Raw genomic sequence first — 15,767 nt, 5'->3', positions numbered from 1 at the left:
AATTTCCAGCCTCCCTAGAATCATTTAAAAGGATGGATTCTGAAATTTGATCATGCAAATCTTTACAACATACTTATCACCTAGTAACCTTTCCTTTAAGTGTCACATGACATGCTTAGACTTAATTGACTGAAATCTGAATTTGCCTCATATCAGCCTATAATCAGACTATGTATTGCTGGAGGTATTGCTCTATATGTTAAGGAGGGAATAGATTCTGTTGAAATGGTTACAACAGAAATGAAAGAGAAGCTTGAGTCACTCTGGATCAAAATTCCTGGTCAATATGGCGCAGATACGAAAATTGGCCTTTACTATCGTCCCCCAGGACAGGCGGAGGAAACTGACTCAGAAATGATGGAGGAAATCAAACAAGAATGCAAGACAGGCAATATAATTATATTGGGAGACTTCAATTTCCCAGGGATAGACTGGAAACTAGCAACCTCCAACTGCGGCAAGGAGGCCAAGTTCCTGGAGGTGCTAGGGGATTGCTTCCTGGAACAAATGGTAAAAGAGCCGACAAGAGGCAACGCCACCTTGGACTTGGTCCTAAATGGCCTCACGGGACCGATAACAGAAGTGGAAGTCATGGTTCCACTGGGAACGAGTGATCACAATGTAATCAACTTTAAACTTGACATCGGGAAAGGGAAACATGCCAAAACCTTAACCACCACCTTGAACTTTAAAAAGGGTAAATACGATCGCATGAGAGCCATGGTAGAAAAACGACTCAAGAAGATGATGGACAAACTTGAAACGGTAGATCAGGCATGGTCCCTACTGAAAAATACTATCACAGAAGCACAAGATCTCTACATTCCGAGGATTTCCAAAGATCGGAGAACAAAGAGCAAAAGAGAACCGGCATGGCTTACCATACAGGTGAAGGAAGCCATAAAAGAAAAGAAGGACTCTTTCAAAAAATGGAAATGCATAAAGACAACCGAAGCCTGGAACAAACATAAAGATGATCAGAAGAAATGTCACAAGGCGGTGAGGGATGCAAAACAGGAATATGAGGAAAAAATAGCCCAGGAGGCCAAAAACTTCAAGCCCTTCTTTAGATACGTGAAAGGGAAAAAACCTGCAAAAGAGGGAGTGGGACCCCTGGACGACCAGGGAAGAAAAGGGTACATCAAGGAAGATAAACAAATCGCAGACAAACTAAATTCCTTCTTTGCGTCCGTCTTTACGAAGGAGGACACCTCAACAATACCTGAAGCGGAGAAAGTGTTTGCAGGAGAAATAGAAGACAGCCTCACCACAGTTGAAGTGGACTTAGACCAGATATACTATCAGATCGACAAACTTAAAAGTGACAAATCCCCTGGACCGGATGGAATTCACCCGAGAGTCTTAAAGGAATTGAAGGTTGAAATCGGAGAGTTATTGCAAAAACTTGCAAACCTGACAATCAGAACTGGACAGATACCGGACGACTGGAGGATAGCGAACGTCACCCCAATTTTCAAAAAAGGACCGAGAGGGGAACCGGGCAACTATAGACCTGTGAGTCTTGCGTCTGTCCCCGGCAAGATGGTTGAAGCACTGATCAAGGATAGCATAGTCCGGCACTTGGACGCACATGACTTGATGAAACCCAGTCAACATGGATTCAGGAAAGGGAAATCATGTTTGACGAATTTACTCCAATTCTTTGAGACCGTGAACGAGCAAATTGATAGTGGGAAGCCAGTGGACATAATATACTTGGACTTCCAGAAAGCGTTCGACAAAGTTCCACACGAAAGACTTCTCAGGAAACTACAAAGCCATGGCATAGAGGGGGATATACAAAGATGGATAGGCAAATGGCTGGAAAACCGAAAACAGAGAGTGGGCATAAATGGGAAGTTCTCCGACTGGGAGAAAGTGACTAGTGGTGTACCCCAAGGCTCGGTACTTGGGCCGATCCTTTTTAATATTTATATCAATGACCTGGAGGAAGGAATATCCAGTGAGATCATCAAGTTTGCAGACGATACAAAACTATGCCGGGCGATCAGATCGCAGGAGGATAGAGAGAAACTCCAGAGCGACTTGTGTCGGTTAGAATATGGGCGGAGAAATGGCAGATGAAGTTCAATGTGGAGAAATGCAAGGTAATGCATTTAGGCAATAAAAATAAGGAATACGAGTATACAATGTCAGGTGCAACTCTGGGGAAGAGTGAACAAGAAAAGGACCTGGGTGTACTGATAGATAGGACCCTGAAGCCGTCGGCACAATGCGCGGCAGCGGCAAAGAAGGCAAATAGAATGTTGGGCATGATAAAGAAAGGAATCTCGAGTAGATCGGAGAAAGTTATATTGCCGCTTTATAGGGCAGTGGTCAGACTACACTTGGAATACTGCGTCCAACATTGGTCTCCCTACCTAAAGAAGGATATAAAACTGCTGGAGAGGGTGCAGAGACGAGCAACAAAACTGGTGAAGGGTATGGAGAAACTGGAATACGAGGACAGACTTATAACACTAGGATTGTTCTCCCTTGAGAAAAGGAGACTGCGTGGGGATATGATCGAGACCTTCAAAATACTGAAAGGAATCGACAAAATAGAGCAGAGAAGATTATTTACATTGTCCAATTTGACACGGACTAGAGGACGTAATGAAGCTAAGGGGGGACAGGTTCAGGACTAATGTCAGGAAGTTCTGCTTCACTCAGAGAGTGGTTGACACCTGGAATGCCCTCCCAGAGGAGATTATTGCGGAATCGACCGTCCTAGGCTTCAAGAGCAAACTAGATGCATATCTCCTTAAGAGAGGCATATAAGGATATGGTGGACTATAAATTACTCCAGGTGTACACCTGGCAGGGCCTCCGCGTGTGCGGATCGCCGGACTTGATGGACCGAAGGTCTGATCCGGAGATGGCAGTTCTTATGTTCGTATGTATTAAATTTTTCTAGTCTTCCCATCTGGAATTTCCCATCAAAATATCTATACAGGAATAACTATGCATATTTTATACCACTTTCATATCATAACATAACTTTATTCTTCTATACCGCCATAATCAAATGACTACATCTGAGTTCAAGTCTTGTATATCTTACGGAGAGGGAAACATGGTGGAACTTAGCAAGTCAAACATAAGAATATACCGAATTGTTCAACATCATCTTGATAATGACTGAATTGATCACGCATTTACTATGTTACTATGAATCTTAGAATAATAAGAAAACTGCAAACAGTTATCTGACCCCTATTTGTCTTGTTTGCCTGTGTTGATTAGATTGTAAGCTCTATCGAATTGGGATTGTCTGTTACGTATTTAATGTAGAGCACTGCGTATATATATCAGCACTATAGAAATGAATAGTAGTAATAGTAAGTCTGGTACAGGACTCTCCACAGATCAACTAAATTAATATCCAAGCCAATTACTGGAACACCAACTCCGGCTCCTTAGGGCAAGTTGCTCCAATAGAGCTGTAGTTCAACTAAGGATGAACCATGAAATTAAAATCACCCCACAATAACAAACTACCCACCACTTTGTTAAATGTGTTTCTTGCATATAAAAATGTCTTCTTTTCTGTGGTGAGTTTAAACCCTATACATTTATTGATCTCATTCAAGTAACAATAACTAGAAAAAAGGCCTCCACCCATTCTTTTAGTGTCTAAGGCCATCCAAAAAAACATTCCATAGTCTAGCAACTTGTTCCATTTCCCCACCCTCCCCTCCTTCATATGACTTCCTCTAACTTTGGCTGACCTTTAAAAAGAATTTATCCCCATCCCTATCGATAACCTCAGGAAACCATCGCTGGAATAGTCTTCCACTTCAGGTGGTTGAGGCCAGCAGCGTGCCTGATTTTAAGGCCAAAGGGGATAGACACATGGGATCTATTCACAGAGAAAGGTAGGGGAGGGTCATTGGGGTGGGCAGACTAGATGGGCCGTGGCCCTTATCTGCCGTCTATTTCTATGTTTCTATGTTAGTGTCTGTTTCATCTCAGCCCTTCTCCACCAGCATTGTTTAATTAAAGGCTTGAGGGTCAGTGGCTGTGCCCATTCAACTCTGATTCTTCCCTTTCTCCTTAAAGAATGACACAGGGATGGTTAATTGCGGGAACGGGGACAAATTCTGCCCACGTGTCATTCTCTAGTTCACTCTACACCACTGTCCTTCAACCGCCGGTCCGCAGACCGATGCCGGTCCACAGGAAATTTCTGCCGGTCCGCGCAGAGCCAGCAAGATTAAAGGCTGCTATCTTACCGCCCTGCTGCTGCTAAAGCCGACAGGAAGTCTTCTTTCCGACGTCAATCCTGACGTCGAAGAGGACGTTCTGGGCCAGCCAATCGCTGCCAGGCTGGCCCAGAACGTCCTCTCCGACGTCAGAATTGACGTCGGAAGGAAGACTTCCTGTCGGCTTTAGCAGCAGCAGCAGGGCGGTAAGATAGCAGCCGACCTGGGGAAAGGAAGGAGGGAGGCTTTTTTTTTTTTTGCATGGCAGGGAGGGAAGGAGGTAGGCAGGCAAGCAGGCTGGCTTTGGCCAAGGAGGGAGGGAGAGAGGTAGACAGGCAGGCAGGCTGGCTTCGGGGGTGGGGATGGGACAAAGTGTGGAAGGTAGTGAGAGGGACATAGGAAGGAGGCACTGGGGGCACTAAAGAGATAGGAAGGAGGCACTGAGGGCACTAAAGACAGGAAGGGGCACTAAAGACATGGGAAGGAGGCACTGGGGGCACTAAAGACAGGAAGGGGCACTAAGGACATGGGAAGGAGGAACTGGGGCACTAAAGACAGGAAGGGGCACTAAAGACATGGGAAAGGGGCACTAAAGACATGGAAAAGGGGCACTAAAGACATGGGAAGAAGGCACTGGGGGCACTAAAGGCATGGGAAGGAGGCACCGGGGGCACTAAAGACATGGGAAGAAGGCACTGGGGGCACTAAAGACATGGGAAGGAGGCACCGGGGGCACTAAGGACATAGGAAGGAAAGATGGAAGGAATAGAAAGGGACAATTCTTGGGCCTGAGTGCAGAAAGAAAGAAATGAAAGAAAGGATACACAAACAGAAGGAAACGCAACCAGAGACTCATGAAATCACCAGAGAGCAAAGGTAGGAAAAATGATTTTATTTTCAATTTAGTGATCAAAACGTGTCAGTTTTGAGAATTTATATCTGCTGTCTATATTTTGCACTATATTTGTCTATTTTTATATAGTTACTGAGGTGACCGAGTTCACGGAGATGGGGCGGAAACAGGGTTTTTAAATTTTAGTCCTAGTAGTTTATCGGTCCACAAAATAATTATTTTATTTCTGCCGGTCCACGGGTATGAAAAGGTTGAAAAACACTGCTCTACACCACCATTGGGCAATCAGCAAATATTTTGCTGCATAACATTTCTGTTTATAAAAGCTGTTAAGAAGTGATATAGCTAAATATCTGGTATGACAAAACAATATTAGAGCCTATAGCATAGCTTAACTCACCCATAACATCCATTAGATAAAATACAGAACTAGTTAAACTTAAGCAAGATAAGACAGAAATCACAATGATTATAGACACAAATTCTAAAATATGCTCATTTCACTAATCTAATCTAATCTAAACCTTAAGTTTATATACCTCATCATCTCTACGAATATGGAGCTCGACACGGTTTACAAGAACTTAAATAATAGGTAGAGAAGGAGAAAGGTTTACATGAAACTTATGTGTAGAAGGGAGGAGAAAAAGGGGGGAGGATAGAGTTACAATTTGGTAAAAAGCCAAGTTTTCAGTTGTTTGCGGAATAATTGGAGAGAGCCCTGGTTCCGCAACGGGATGGTGAGGTCGTTCCAAAGTCCTGTGATTTTGAAAAGAAGGGATTTTCCCAGTTTGCCTGCATAGTGAATGCCGCGTAGAGAGGGGAAGGCTAGTTTATACCTTTGGGCAGTTCTGGAGGAGTCGGGACTGGAGGAGTTGAAAGATAGTGGGATAAGGGGAGGAAGGATGCCGTGAAATGATCTTAAAAGCCAGGCAGGAACATTTGAAATGGATTCTGGAGATCACTGGAAGCCAGTGTAGTTTGGCAAGGAGTGGGGAGGCATGATCAGATTTGCGTTTTGAAAATGCATAAATAAATAAAAGGAGTATTTTGCATGCAATAAGCGCACGTTTATTTTTGTATTTTTTCGAGATGACACATGGCACAGGCAGAGAATGGGTGTTTCAGTGTTATGCAGCTAGCAGAGCCACACAAATCAAGTGGCAAACTCTTGTGATGCTAATATGGGAGACTGAACTGTTAAATGCCTTGTAAGCCATATTCCTTGTGGTATCAGTTGCCACTGGAGATGGGTCCTGAAGGTTGGATTCAGAATCAATAGGTTAAATTATTTCAGCACTTTGGTAAGGGGAAGCATCTGAAGGTATGTTTTCATTTTAGACGTATAATACTGATGTTCAGCATTGTCTAGTTAAACTCAACTGATTGAATAAGCTGGACAAATTTAGCAGCAGACCTAAAGTTATCCAGTTAAATTTTTTTTTATAACTTTAACCAGTTATATTCAGCAGTTATGCTTAATTGGTTAATTCATATATAGATAGGGGTTACCTATTTAAGCAGAATATACTTAAGGTAGAGTGACTAAAATGGTATTGCACAAATAGAAAAGTCACTACATCACAATAACAATAATGTTACTCTGTTGTTCATATATCATTTAGTAGAACTCTGCTCAGAGACATGAAGGCAATTTGTAACGCCTCACCACCCAATCATTGCAGTGTTCAAACAATATATGTATATAAGGAATTGCTTTAGTTATTATGTTGCTAGCTCTTACAGCTATGCTGAGCTTTTCATCCAAGTAACAATAGTTTGAAAAAATGACTTGAAAAACTTATCTTTAAAGTGTGGCTGGTTCCAACGTGCCACGTTTCGACCCTGCGTCAGGGAACCGGCAGCAAGAATAGTTACAATGGAGGTGAAAGCTCATGAAAAAAACCCGCGATCACGCTGAATTTTGAACGCTGTATCTCTAACGGTGTACATTCTTAGAGATACAGCGTTCAAAATTCAGCGTGATCGCGGGTTTTTTTCATGAGCTTTCACCTCCATTGTAACTATTCTTGCTGCCGGTTCCCTGACGCAGGGTCGAAACGTGGCACGTCGGAACCAGCCACACTTTAAAGATAAGTTTTTCAAGTCATTTTTTAAAACTATTGTTACTTGGATGAAAAGCTCAGCATAGCTGTAAGAGCTAGCAACATAATAACTAAAGCAATTCCTTATATACATATATTGTTTGAACACTATGATTGGGTGGTGAGGCGTTACAAATTGCCTTCATGTCTCTGAGCAGAGTTCTACTAAATGATATATGAACAACAGAGTAACATTATTGTTATTGTGATGTAGTGACTTTTCTATTTGTGTAATTGGTTAATTCAGCTGAGTATTGCATTAAGCTTTTCCAGATAACTTTAACTGGTTGCCAGCTTGCTATATATTGGCCTGTATGTTACTATGTTGGCATCCTTAAAATGGTAAGGAGAGGAGGAGTAGCTGTAGCAAAATTGTCCAAGTGGATTCTGGTCCTCAGATAATCATGCCTCGATAAATTAGTCTATAAGGTGCCCACCTGCCTCTTTCAATTTTGTTACACCAGATTAACTCGGCTACCTTTTTTAAAGTTTTAATATAGTTGTAATAGTAGCCTTTAGGAAAATAAAGAGAGCCTAGTTCACTGTAAAATTAATTTTAAATGGTCTATTTACTCTAGGTAGTTTTATCTTCATATGGAAAGTGTAGCATATAGTATATTCAGGCATTGTATTTTTTTTTTTTTTAATGCAGGTAACCTCAGGATACAAAGCAAAGACCATTGCTGCAGCTCTTCCGTCTCCAATTCTAGATCCTTTGTTGTCTATATCTCTCATGGAAGACACTGAACTAAGACAATTGGTTTTGGAAATATTGCACAATCTTATTGATCGCCATGACAACAGAGCAAAACTTAGAGGAATAAGGTAGGATTTTGTTTTACACTGCCTTGGTTGCAACACTTGGGTCACTTAACATTTAAAAGAGATAGTTATCAATGTGGACTACTATTAAGATGTGTTATTGTAACAGTAAGTCATACTATTATACCAATAAGACCTAGTTATTAATAACCGAGATTAAAATAATGGTAGCCTACGTTGATAAATTCCCCTCCCCCATGTCAAAATGATACACATTCTTAGCTATACTTGTCCAAAACAAAATCATTCTGTTTCTGGTGCTGTTTTATTCAGTCTTTTTTTGTGCAATAAGGTTCAGTGCATAGGAATTAATCTGTTTCAAAATATATTCTGATAACCAGTTTTTGGACAAATGCTGGCATAGTTTAATAAAGAGACTATTGCTCATTGTTCAATTTCCTTGGCATTGCACACTTGGAGGGTAATTTTAGAACAAAATGCCTATATATATTTGTAAGTAGACCTATTTTATGCCTGTTTCAAAAAAAATAAAACACTCAAAAATCAATCATATAGATATATATTTTATAAACTGATTTTGGACCATCATTTAGTAAATTTCCCCAAATTTTAGGAGAAGATTTCCTGTAAAATATATAATTCTTAGCCAACACAAACTGTCAGTGTTCAATCAAACAAATATAGCATACAATTTAAAAAATTATGAAAAAAATAACTTAGCTAGTTTGATCAGTTACAACAGCAGCAGCAACTTGACTTAATTGAATATGAAAAATGTTATGTCTGGCTTAGACATGCCAAGGATAGCATGTTCTTGATTGTTCCTTTATTAAATAGGTTCTGTAAATAATTTTCAGTAGTGCACAAATGCTGCTGTACAAAGTTATACTTGCTCTGAGGCAAGTACAACTTTCTGAAGGTTTACTCAAGCACCTTGCAGGTCTACCTGAATGCTGCCCCTAAGAAAGCCTATGTACAGTCTTCTTAAATGTAAGCATGCTACTTTTGTATGTGTACATGTATATGTGTGTATACCCACGCAATTTTATAACAGACATTTCTAGTGCAAAAACCATATGAGTCTTGAGCGAGTGGGTTATTCATCTCTAATCACAAGTTGTGTAGAAAAGACATCATATGCATTTTCCGACTTAGCCTCCTGCATCCCTGAACTATGCTGTAGCTTCTCAGTTTCTCCTTCTACACACAAGTTGAAGATGTCTTCTTAATCTGCTCTGCTTATGGTTTGTTATTTTCATTTTTTTATCCTGAATTTGAGGCTTCTTGATGCTTCAGAAATCTCCAGTTTGCTTGGGGCAGTTCTGCCTGGGAGAAGATACAGACTTTTCCTGTCAGATGTCTAGCTAGGAGGGCAACCCTTTTGCAGGGCACCTACCTAGCTAGCCTGCACTAAAGCTTTTGGAAGTGTCAGGGAACAGTATAGTTTAGAGGGTAAAGAACTTTGTGCACAAAAGAGGAGCAGGAGTTGGGTGTGATAGTAGAGGCAAAGACTATGTCTGAATTCAAGAAAGTATAGGATAGACACATGGGATCTCTTCAGCATACATTGGGTGTGGTAAGTAACCACCTATTTCTTTGAGAGCATACTCTATGAGGAGTGTGGTTTCCTCATGGGCGGAGTTCCGGCAGTTCTACCCAATGAGATTTATAGGGCAGCTCATGGTCCATCCTTCATACTGTTACGAAATTTTATAGGGGGGATGTGGCAGTATGTCTACACTCCTTATGAGTACTCGGTGCTAATAGCAGGCTCATTTGTCCCACCCTAGACTCAGGAGACTACTTTGGTATGTCCCACTGGTTCAAGACTCATATGCATTTTGCACCAGAAAGGAAGATTTTCCCTCTATAATCTTCTTTATAGTAGAAAGGCATATGAGTCTTGAAGGCTCACCCTGTCCGAAATCTTTTAGCCAGTTTACTGTCTCAGACAAGATCTATTCTAATCTGAAATTTGTGTGTCGCACTATGCCTACAAAGGTTCAAGGTGACTTGCAGTAAGAAAAGGAAAACAGATTAGTGCATAGTGGAATACCTAAGATACACATTATGAAACTAGGAAGCACTAGAGGTAAATTAAGACCATTAGGATTTCTCAAGAGAAAATTGTTCTGAGCAGAGAAGGAAGTTGTTTAGTACTGTTCAGTAGAACCACAGGTGGTACATTAAAAGAGCAAATTTAGAGGAGTAAAGTACAGCAAGAAAGTTAGTATGATAAGATGAATGATGTCGTGAGATAGATGGAGTCTGTTACAGTCATTAACTGGTGTTTAGCAGTATACAGTAGTGCTGCCCGCTTCACGATTCAAATCAGTTCACCGATTCACTTTGGCTGAATCGATTTAAAACAAAACAAAAAAATCGGCCTCCCGATTCGGTAACTGACCCTCCCTCCTCGCCCCCTAATGCAGGAGCAGCAGCGCTGCCTCTTGCTGGCCAGCAGCTGCCGCACCTGTTTTAGAGGGCAAGGGGGGGAGGATCAGTCAGGAAGTAGTGGTGTCGGGCTTCCCCTTTGGCCTCCCGCTGGTGTCTAGCTTCCCTCCTGGCCTCCCGCGCACCATTTACTTAATAGCAGCTTCAGAGAAGATCGCTGTTGCTAGCGATCTTTGCAAGCTGCCATAGGTTTTCAGAGTTTTTTCCTTTGCCGCGGTCCCACCCCTCTTCTGACATCAGAGGCAGGATCGCGGCAGAGGAAACAGCAAATTACACATTTTTATATTATTCTATGTTTCTATCAAGAGGGCCTGGGATAGGCATGTGGGATCTCTCGGAGAGAGAAAGAGATAATGGTTACTGCAGATGGGCAGACTAGAATGGCCATTTGGCCTTTATCTGCCATCATGTTTCTATGTTTCACTATTCATTTCTAATTTGGATTTTTCTGGGTTTTACTTGCTTGGCTGTATCCTTTATTTCTATATCACTTACAACATTTTCTTACATGCTCTTTAATATGGGTGTTTCCTTATCTATCAATTTTTATCTCCAGCTAGTAAACTCAAGAACAATAAGAAAGTAGGTGACTGTTTTTTTATGATTGCATATATCAACCAAATACTTTTTACACTCTCCATCTTAGGATGGCTTGCTACACCCTCATTTATTTGAGCCAAAGAGCCACATCCTCAACAGTACCAGTTACAGTCAGTAACTAGTGTGTAGCTGAGTACTTCGTTACAGCATGGTAATAGGATGAAGAATTCGACATTGAAGAAAGTTGGACTTAGTTGCTGGAAGAGCATATGGAATCAAAAAGAAAGGTCTTTAGTTTCTTACAAAGCGTGGTGTAGTTAGGTTCTGTTCTGACAGTTCTTGTGAGGATATTCCAAGTTTTCACATCCAAGAATGTGAACATTGAGTGGAAAGTGCGTTTATATTTGAGGTCTTTTGTTATGGGGAGATTCAGTTGTATCTTTCGAGATTTCTAAGTGAAGCAGACCTTGCCGAGGAGAATAGGTGAATTAGATGCAGCAGAGTTTCCTTAGGGTATGTGGTGTATAATGCAGGGTGTTTTGAATTTTATTCGAGATGAGAGTAAGTTGTGGTAGAAAACTGGAACACTCTTCCGGAGTCAAGACAAAGTTAGACAAGTTCCTGCTGAACAAGGATGTACGCTGATAGGGCTAATCTCAGTTAGGGTGCTGGTCTTTGACCAGAGGGCCTCCGCGTGAGCAAACTGTTGGGCATGACGGACCACTAGTCTAACCCAGCAATTCTTATGTTTGAGGTAGTTAGAGATTGAGTCATAGTTTTTCAGTTTGAATGAGTCTTATTGCTTTGTATTTTGCAGATAAGGGTGGCATTGATACCATGTAGATGGAGTTGCAGTAATCCAGCTGGGAAAGGATAAGCATCTGCACGAAAAGAGCAAAGTGGCATTAATGGAAGTATGATCTGATGAGTCTCAGGTGTCTCATAGTGAAGAAGGTTTTCTCCAGAGGTTGGAGATTTGTGGTTCCATTGATAAGTGGAGTCAAAATATAGCCTAGAACTTTGGAGGATTTATCTACTGCGAGGGTATTACCTGTTTGGAGAGTGATGTTTTTCGGAGCTGTCTGTGGTGGGGTATGAAATGAAAGTAAAGAACTTTGGTTTTAGAGGCGTTTAGCTTTAGTTGGTTGTTTGTTGCCCAGGTTTGTAATCTGTATGTATTACCAGATGTTTGTCAGATAGGTCCGAAGAGTAATGACATAATTCTCTCTTGCAAAGAAACGAGGAAGAGACTGTGAGAACTGCATAAGTATCAGTGCTGGTTGCATTCAGGTAGGTACCTTGTTCGTTCCACCTTGTTTTAGGTTATGTGCCTATTAACATTGATTTGTTTAATTGTAATCATTGCAGAGCAGAACAGAATTGGCTTTCATTGGGACGTCCCCATGCCCTGTCTGATTATTTCTCCTGTTATAGTGGTTGTCAACTGCTCTGATATAAGCAGAGGAGCTACAGTACATCCCAGGGATGCAGGAGGCGGAGCCAAAAATGCAGATGATGTCTTCTACACAACTTGTGATTGGAGGTGAATAACCCACTGGTTCAAGACTCCTATACCTTTCTGTCCAAGTTAGATTGTAAGCTCTTCCGAGCAGGGACCGTCTATAAATGCCAAAATGCACTGCGCTGCATAAACCTTTCAGTGCTATATAAGAGATAAGTAGTAGTAGTACATGCAGGAAATGCTTTATAAATTTACCCCTAAAAGACTATTACTTTATTTTGAGGGCACACTTCACCAAAACAGTTTTAAACTTTACTTTCTAAAACATAATAATCATTAAATAATACAATATACATAAAAGTAAGCAAAAACATATTATAAAAAAATCAGAAAAAAGACACCTAATCTACAAACTAGTCAAAAACCTTCTTTCATCTTTCCCCTTTTCTTTCCTTACATAAACTCCAAGTACTATCAATTCAAATAAATCTTACACTTAAATAATATTTTTGAAAGCTTTAAGCCTTCACTTTCTACAGAGTTAAAACATGAAAACTTTTTAAAAATCCATTGGAATCTCATTCCATAGTTTAGGTCCTATATAACTAAGGGCCTGTTTTACAAAGCCACGCAGCAACAGCCCCGAAGTCCTATAAATCTCTATGGGCTTCGGGGCCGTTACCTCGCAGCAGCTGCTAGCGCAGCTTTGTAAAACAGGCCCTAAATGTGTTGATACATATTTGATTCTGTTAGGGATTTGGAAAAAAAATTTCAAGATGAGCATAATGACCTAAAGGGCTCGGAAGGCAATTACTCTTTTAAATATAATGGTCCATTTTGAAGAAGAGCACAAAAAAATTAAACATAAGATCTTAAACTTCACTCACTACTCAATAGGCAAATGATAAGAATTTCTAAGGAGTGATGTGATTTAATGATTTATGTATAGATAGATACATATATAAAAGCAGATGATAGTATTTTGCACCAGCAGTTATCTCTTTAGCTGGTACTTATATAAACCTCAATAAAGAGAATTACAATAATCCAATCGCAATATTATAAAAGCATGAATCAAAATTGCCAAATCCTCAATTTAAAAAAACAATCGCTTCAAAAACCTTAAATTGGCAAGCGAGGCCTGAAACACTGTGGAAGTCTGGTCTTTAAATTCCAATTTATGATGCAACCAGATTCCTTAATTTCTTACCAATAATTTTTCCTATTCCAGTTAAAAAATAAATTTAAGAATATTTTGAATAGCTGAGAATTAAAATGTCAACATGAAACTGCTAATCTTGGCAGTTATAGCCAAAGAAAGTCATTCTAAACCCGAAATATGTTGTACTGATTGTTGTTTTAGAATTATACCTGATGTGTCTGATCTAAAGATAAAAAGAGAAAAAATATCGAAACAAGATGTCAGTTTCATGAAAAAGGTAAGCACCTTCTTGTACAGGCTAACTTTATAAAACCGGGTAAGTTTGCAAAGCTTCCTGACAGTATTTCTGAAATCTGTTCCTTCAAAATCAGTGGAGCTGTGTAACTGCTATAGCTCACCAGCACAAGAGATTGACAGTTTGTTTTCCTCTCCATTTCAAATTTCTGCAATGTATTATACAGTATTTGATTCAGCATTAGTTTAACCTGCCAATCTGATGTAAATGGTAATCTATCACAGTAAGTAGCTCTCTACATTCCATTACTATGAGCATAAATATATAGGTAAAGGATTTATTACCCTAAAAATCTATGACTTAGCTCATCTTCGCACAATGGCCATTTGGAAATTAATCTAAATTATATGTTCCTGTCCATTACAGTGTCTAATCAAATCTAATATTTGTGAGTCACACAAACATAAACAGGCTCTAGGCGACTTGCAAAGGGAAGAAGGGAAGTAAGGAGGAAAGAGGGAGAAAGGCAGAGGAAATCTAATCATACTAAGCAAAAAGAACAGGTGCATATGGTGATCTTATAAAATTAATTGTCAAAGACAAGAGTTTTCATTTTTTTCCGGAATTGGGCGTGGTTGACTTCTGTTCTTATTGTGTCTGCGAGATCATTCCAGATTTTGACTCCCAGGAAAGTAGATCCCTTGCTGTGATAAGTATAGTGGCCACGTCTACAGTTACACGGTTCTGTAACCAGCATCTGTAACATAGACGTTGGTTACAGAATCGAGTTTATTTAGGCGGGTGTAGGCGTCCTATACAGAATCCGGGCCTTAGTGGGAAATGCCCAAATCGGACTTAGACATCCTTTTTCAAAAATGACCCTCCATATGTCTTTTAAATCATTCTGTCATATTACCTTTCTCCATTCACCCCACAGTTTGTTTTATTTATTTATTCATTCAATTTTCTATACCGTTCTCCTAGATGAGCTCAGAACAGCTTACATGAATTTATTCAGGTACTCAAGCATTTTTCCCTGTCTGTCCTGGTGGGCTCACAATCTATCTAATGTACCTGGGGCAATGGGGGGATTAAGTGACTTGCCCAGAGACACAAGGAGCAGCGTGGGTTTGGACCCACAACCTCAGGGTGCTGAGGTTGTAGCTTTTAACCACTGCGCTACACTCTGTCATTTCTCTATCTCATACCTAGAGTACACCTGTTTCTCAACCTCCAGCTTTCTTTCCTCCATCTTTATCTTCCTCGTTTTCCCCCTTTTTCTATCTGTATTTCATACTTCCCCCCTCCCCAGTTCTCCATATTTGTATATTCACTTCTCACTCCACTTTCCTCCTTGCTTATTCTGCTAAATTTTCTCTAATTTCATCTTGTTTCCTATTCTCTCATCTTGCTCTTTGCTTCCATCTCATTCATACACATAATTCAGCTTTTCTTTATTTGTCCAACTCAGATTTGTATCCATATTTCATCTGTCTCCTTTGTATTCCATTTCATTTCTTCTATCTCTTTTTCATCTATTTCTATTTTCCCATCCAACTCTCTTGTACCTTCCCCTTCATATTTTTTCGTTCTCATCCAAAGCCTTCCTTGTTTATATATTTCACCATCTCTGTTTTATTCCTATATCTTATTCTTCCTTCCCCTCTCACTCTCACTCTCTCCACATTTCATTTGCTTAATGGCTATAAGTCTACACATTTTTTATTTATAAGTATCTCTAAAAGCAATAGAAAAGCTAATATCACAGTTAAAAGTGCTGTGTGAACAAAGATAATTGCACAATCATTTATACTTCTAGGTTAATAACATTTTGAATAAGAGATTTGGAGAATGGCAGAACGTGTTCCTTAAAACAGCATTTGCAATGTTTCAGGCTCCATTCAATTTCAGTCCTGTCAACTGAAAAATATCTCTTGTCCGTCAAGCCCCTTCCCTTGTTTAAAAACA

General features: G+C 40.1%; 1 protein-coding gene across 2 annotated transcripts in view; it reads left to right on the top strand.

Annotated features, from left to right (window-relative positions):
- EFR3A (EFR3 homolog A) overlaps positions 1-15,767 on the top strand; it is a 325,895-nt gene that overhangs the window by 253,247 nt on the left and 56,881 nt on the right. For both annotated transcript variants that reach the window (XM_033933620.1, XM_033933619.1), the window contains exons 14-15: positions 7,816-7,988; positions 13,766-13,841. In XM_033933620.1, the coding sequence (XP_033789511.1) occupies positions 7,816-7,988; positions 13,766-13,841 (249 nt within the window). The remainder of the gene's footprint in view (positions 1-7,815; positions 7,989-13,765; positions 13,842-15,767) is intronic.

The sequence above is a fragment of the Geotrypetes seraphini genome, chromosome 2 (assembly GCF_902459505.1).
Source record: "Geotrypetes seraphini chromosome 2, aGeoSer1.1, whole genome shotgun sequence".
Classification (NCBI taxonomy): Eukaryota; Metazoa; Chordata; class Amphibia; order Gymnophiona; family Dermophiidae; genus Geotrypetes; species Geotrypetes seraphini.
The sequence above is the reverse complement of the archived record's forward strand: the minus strand, read 5'-3'. Positions and strand labels throughout refer to the sequence as shown.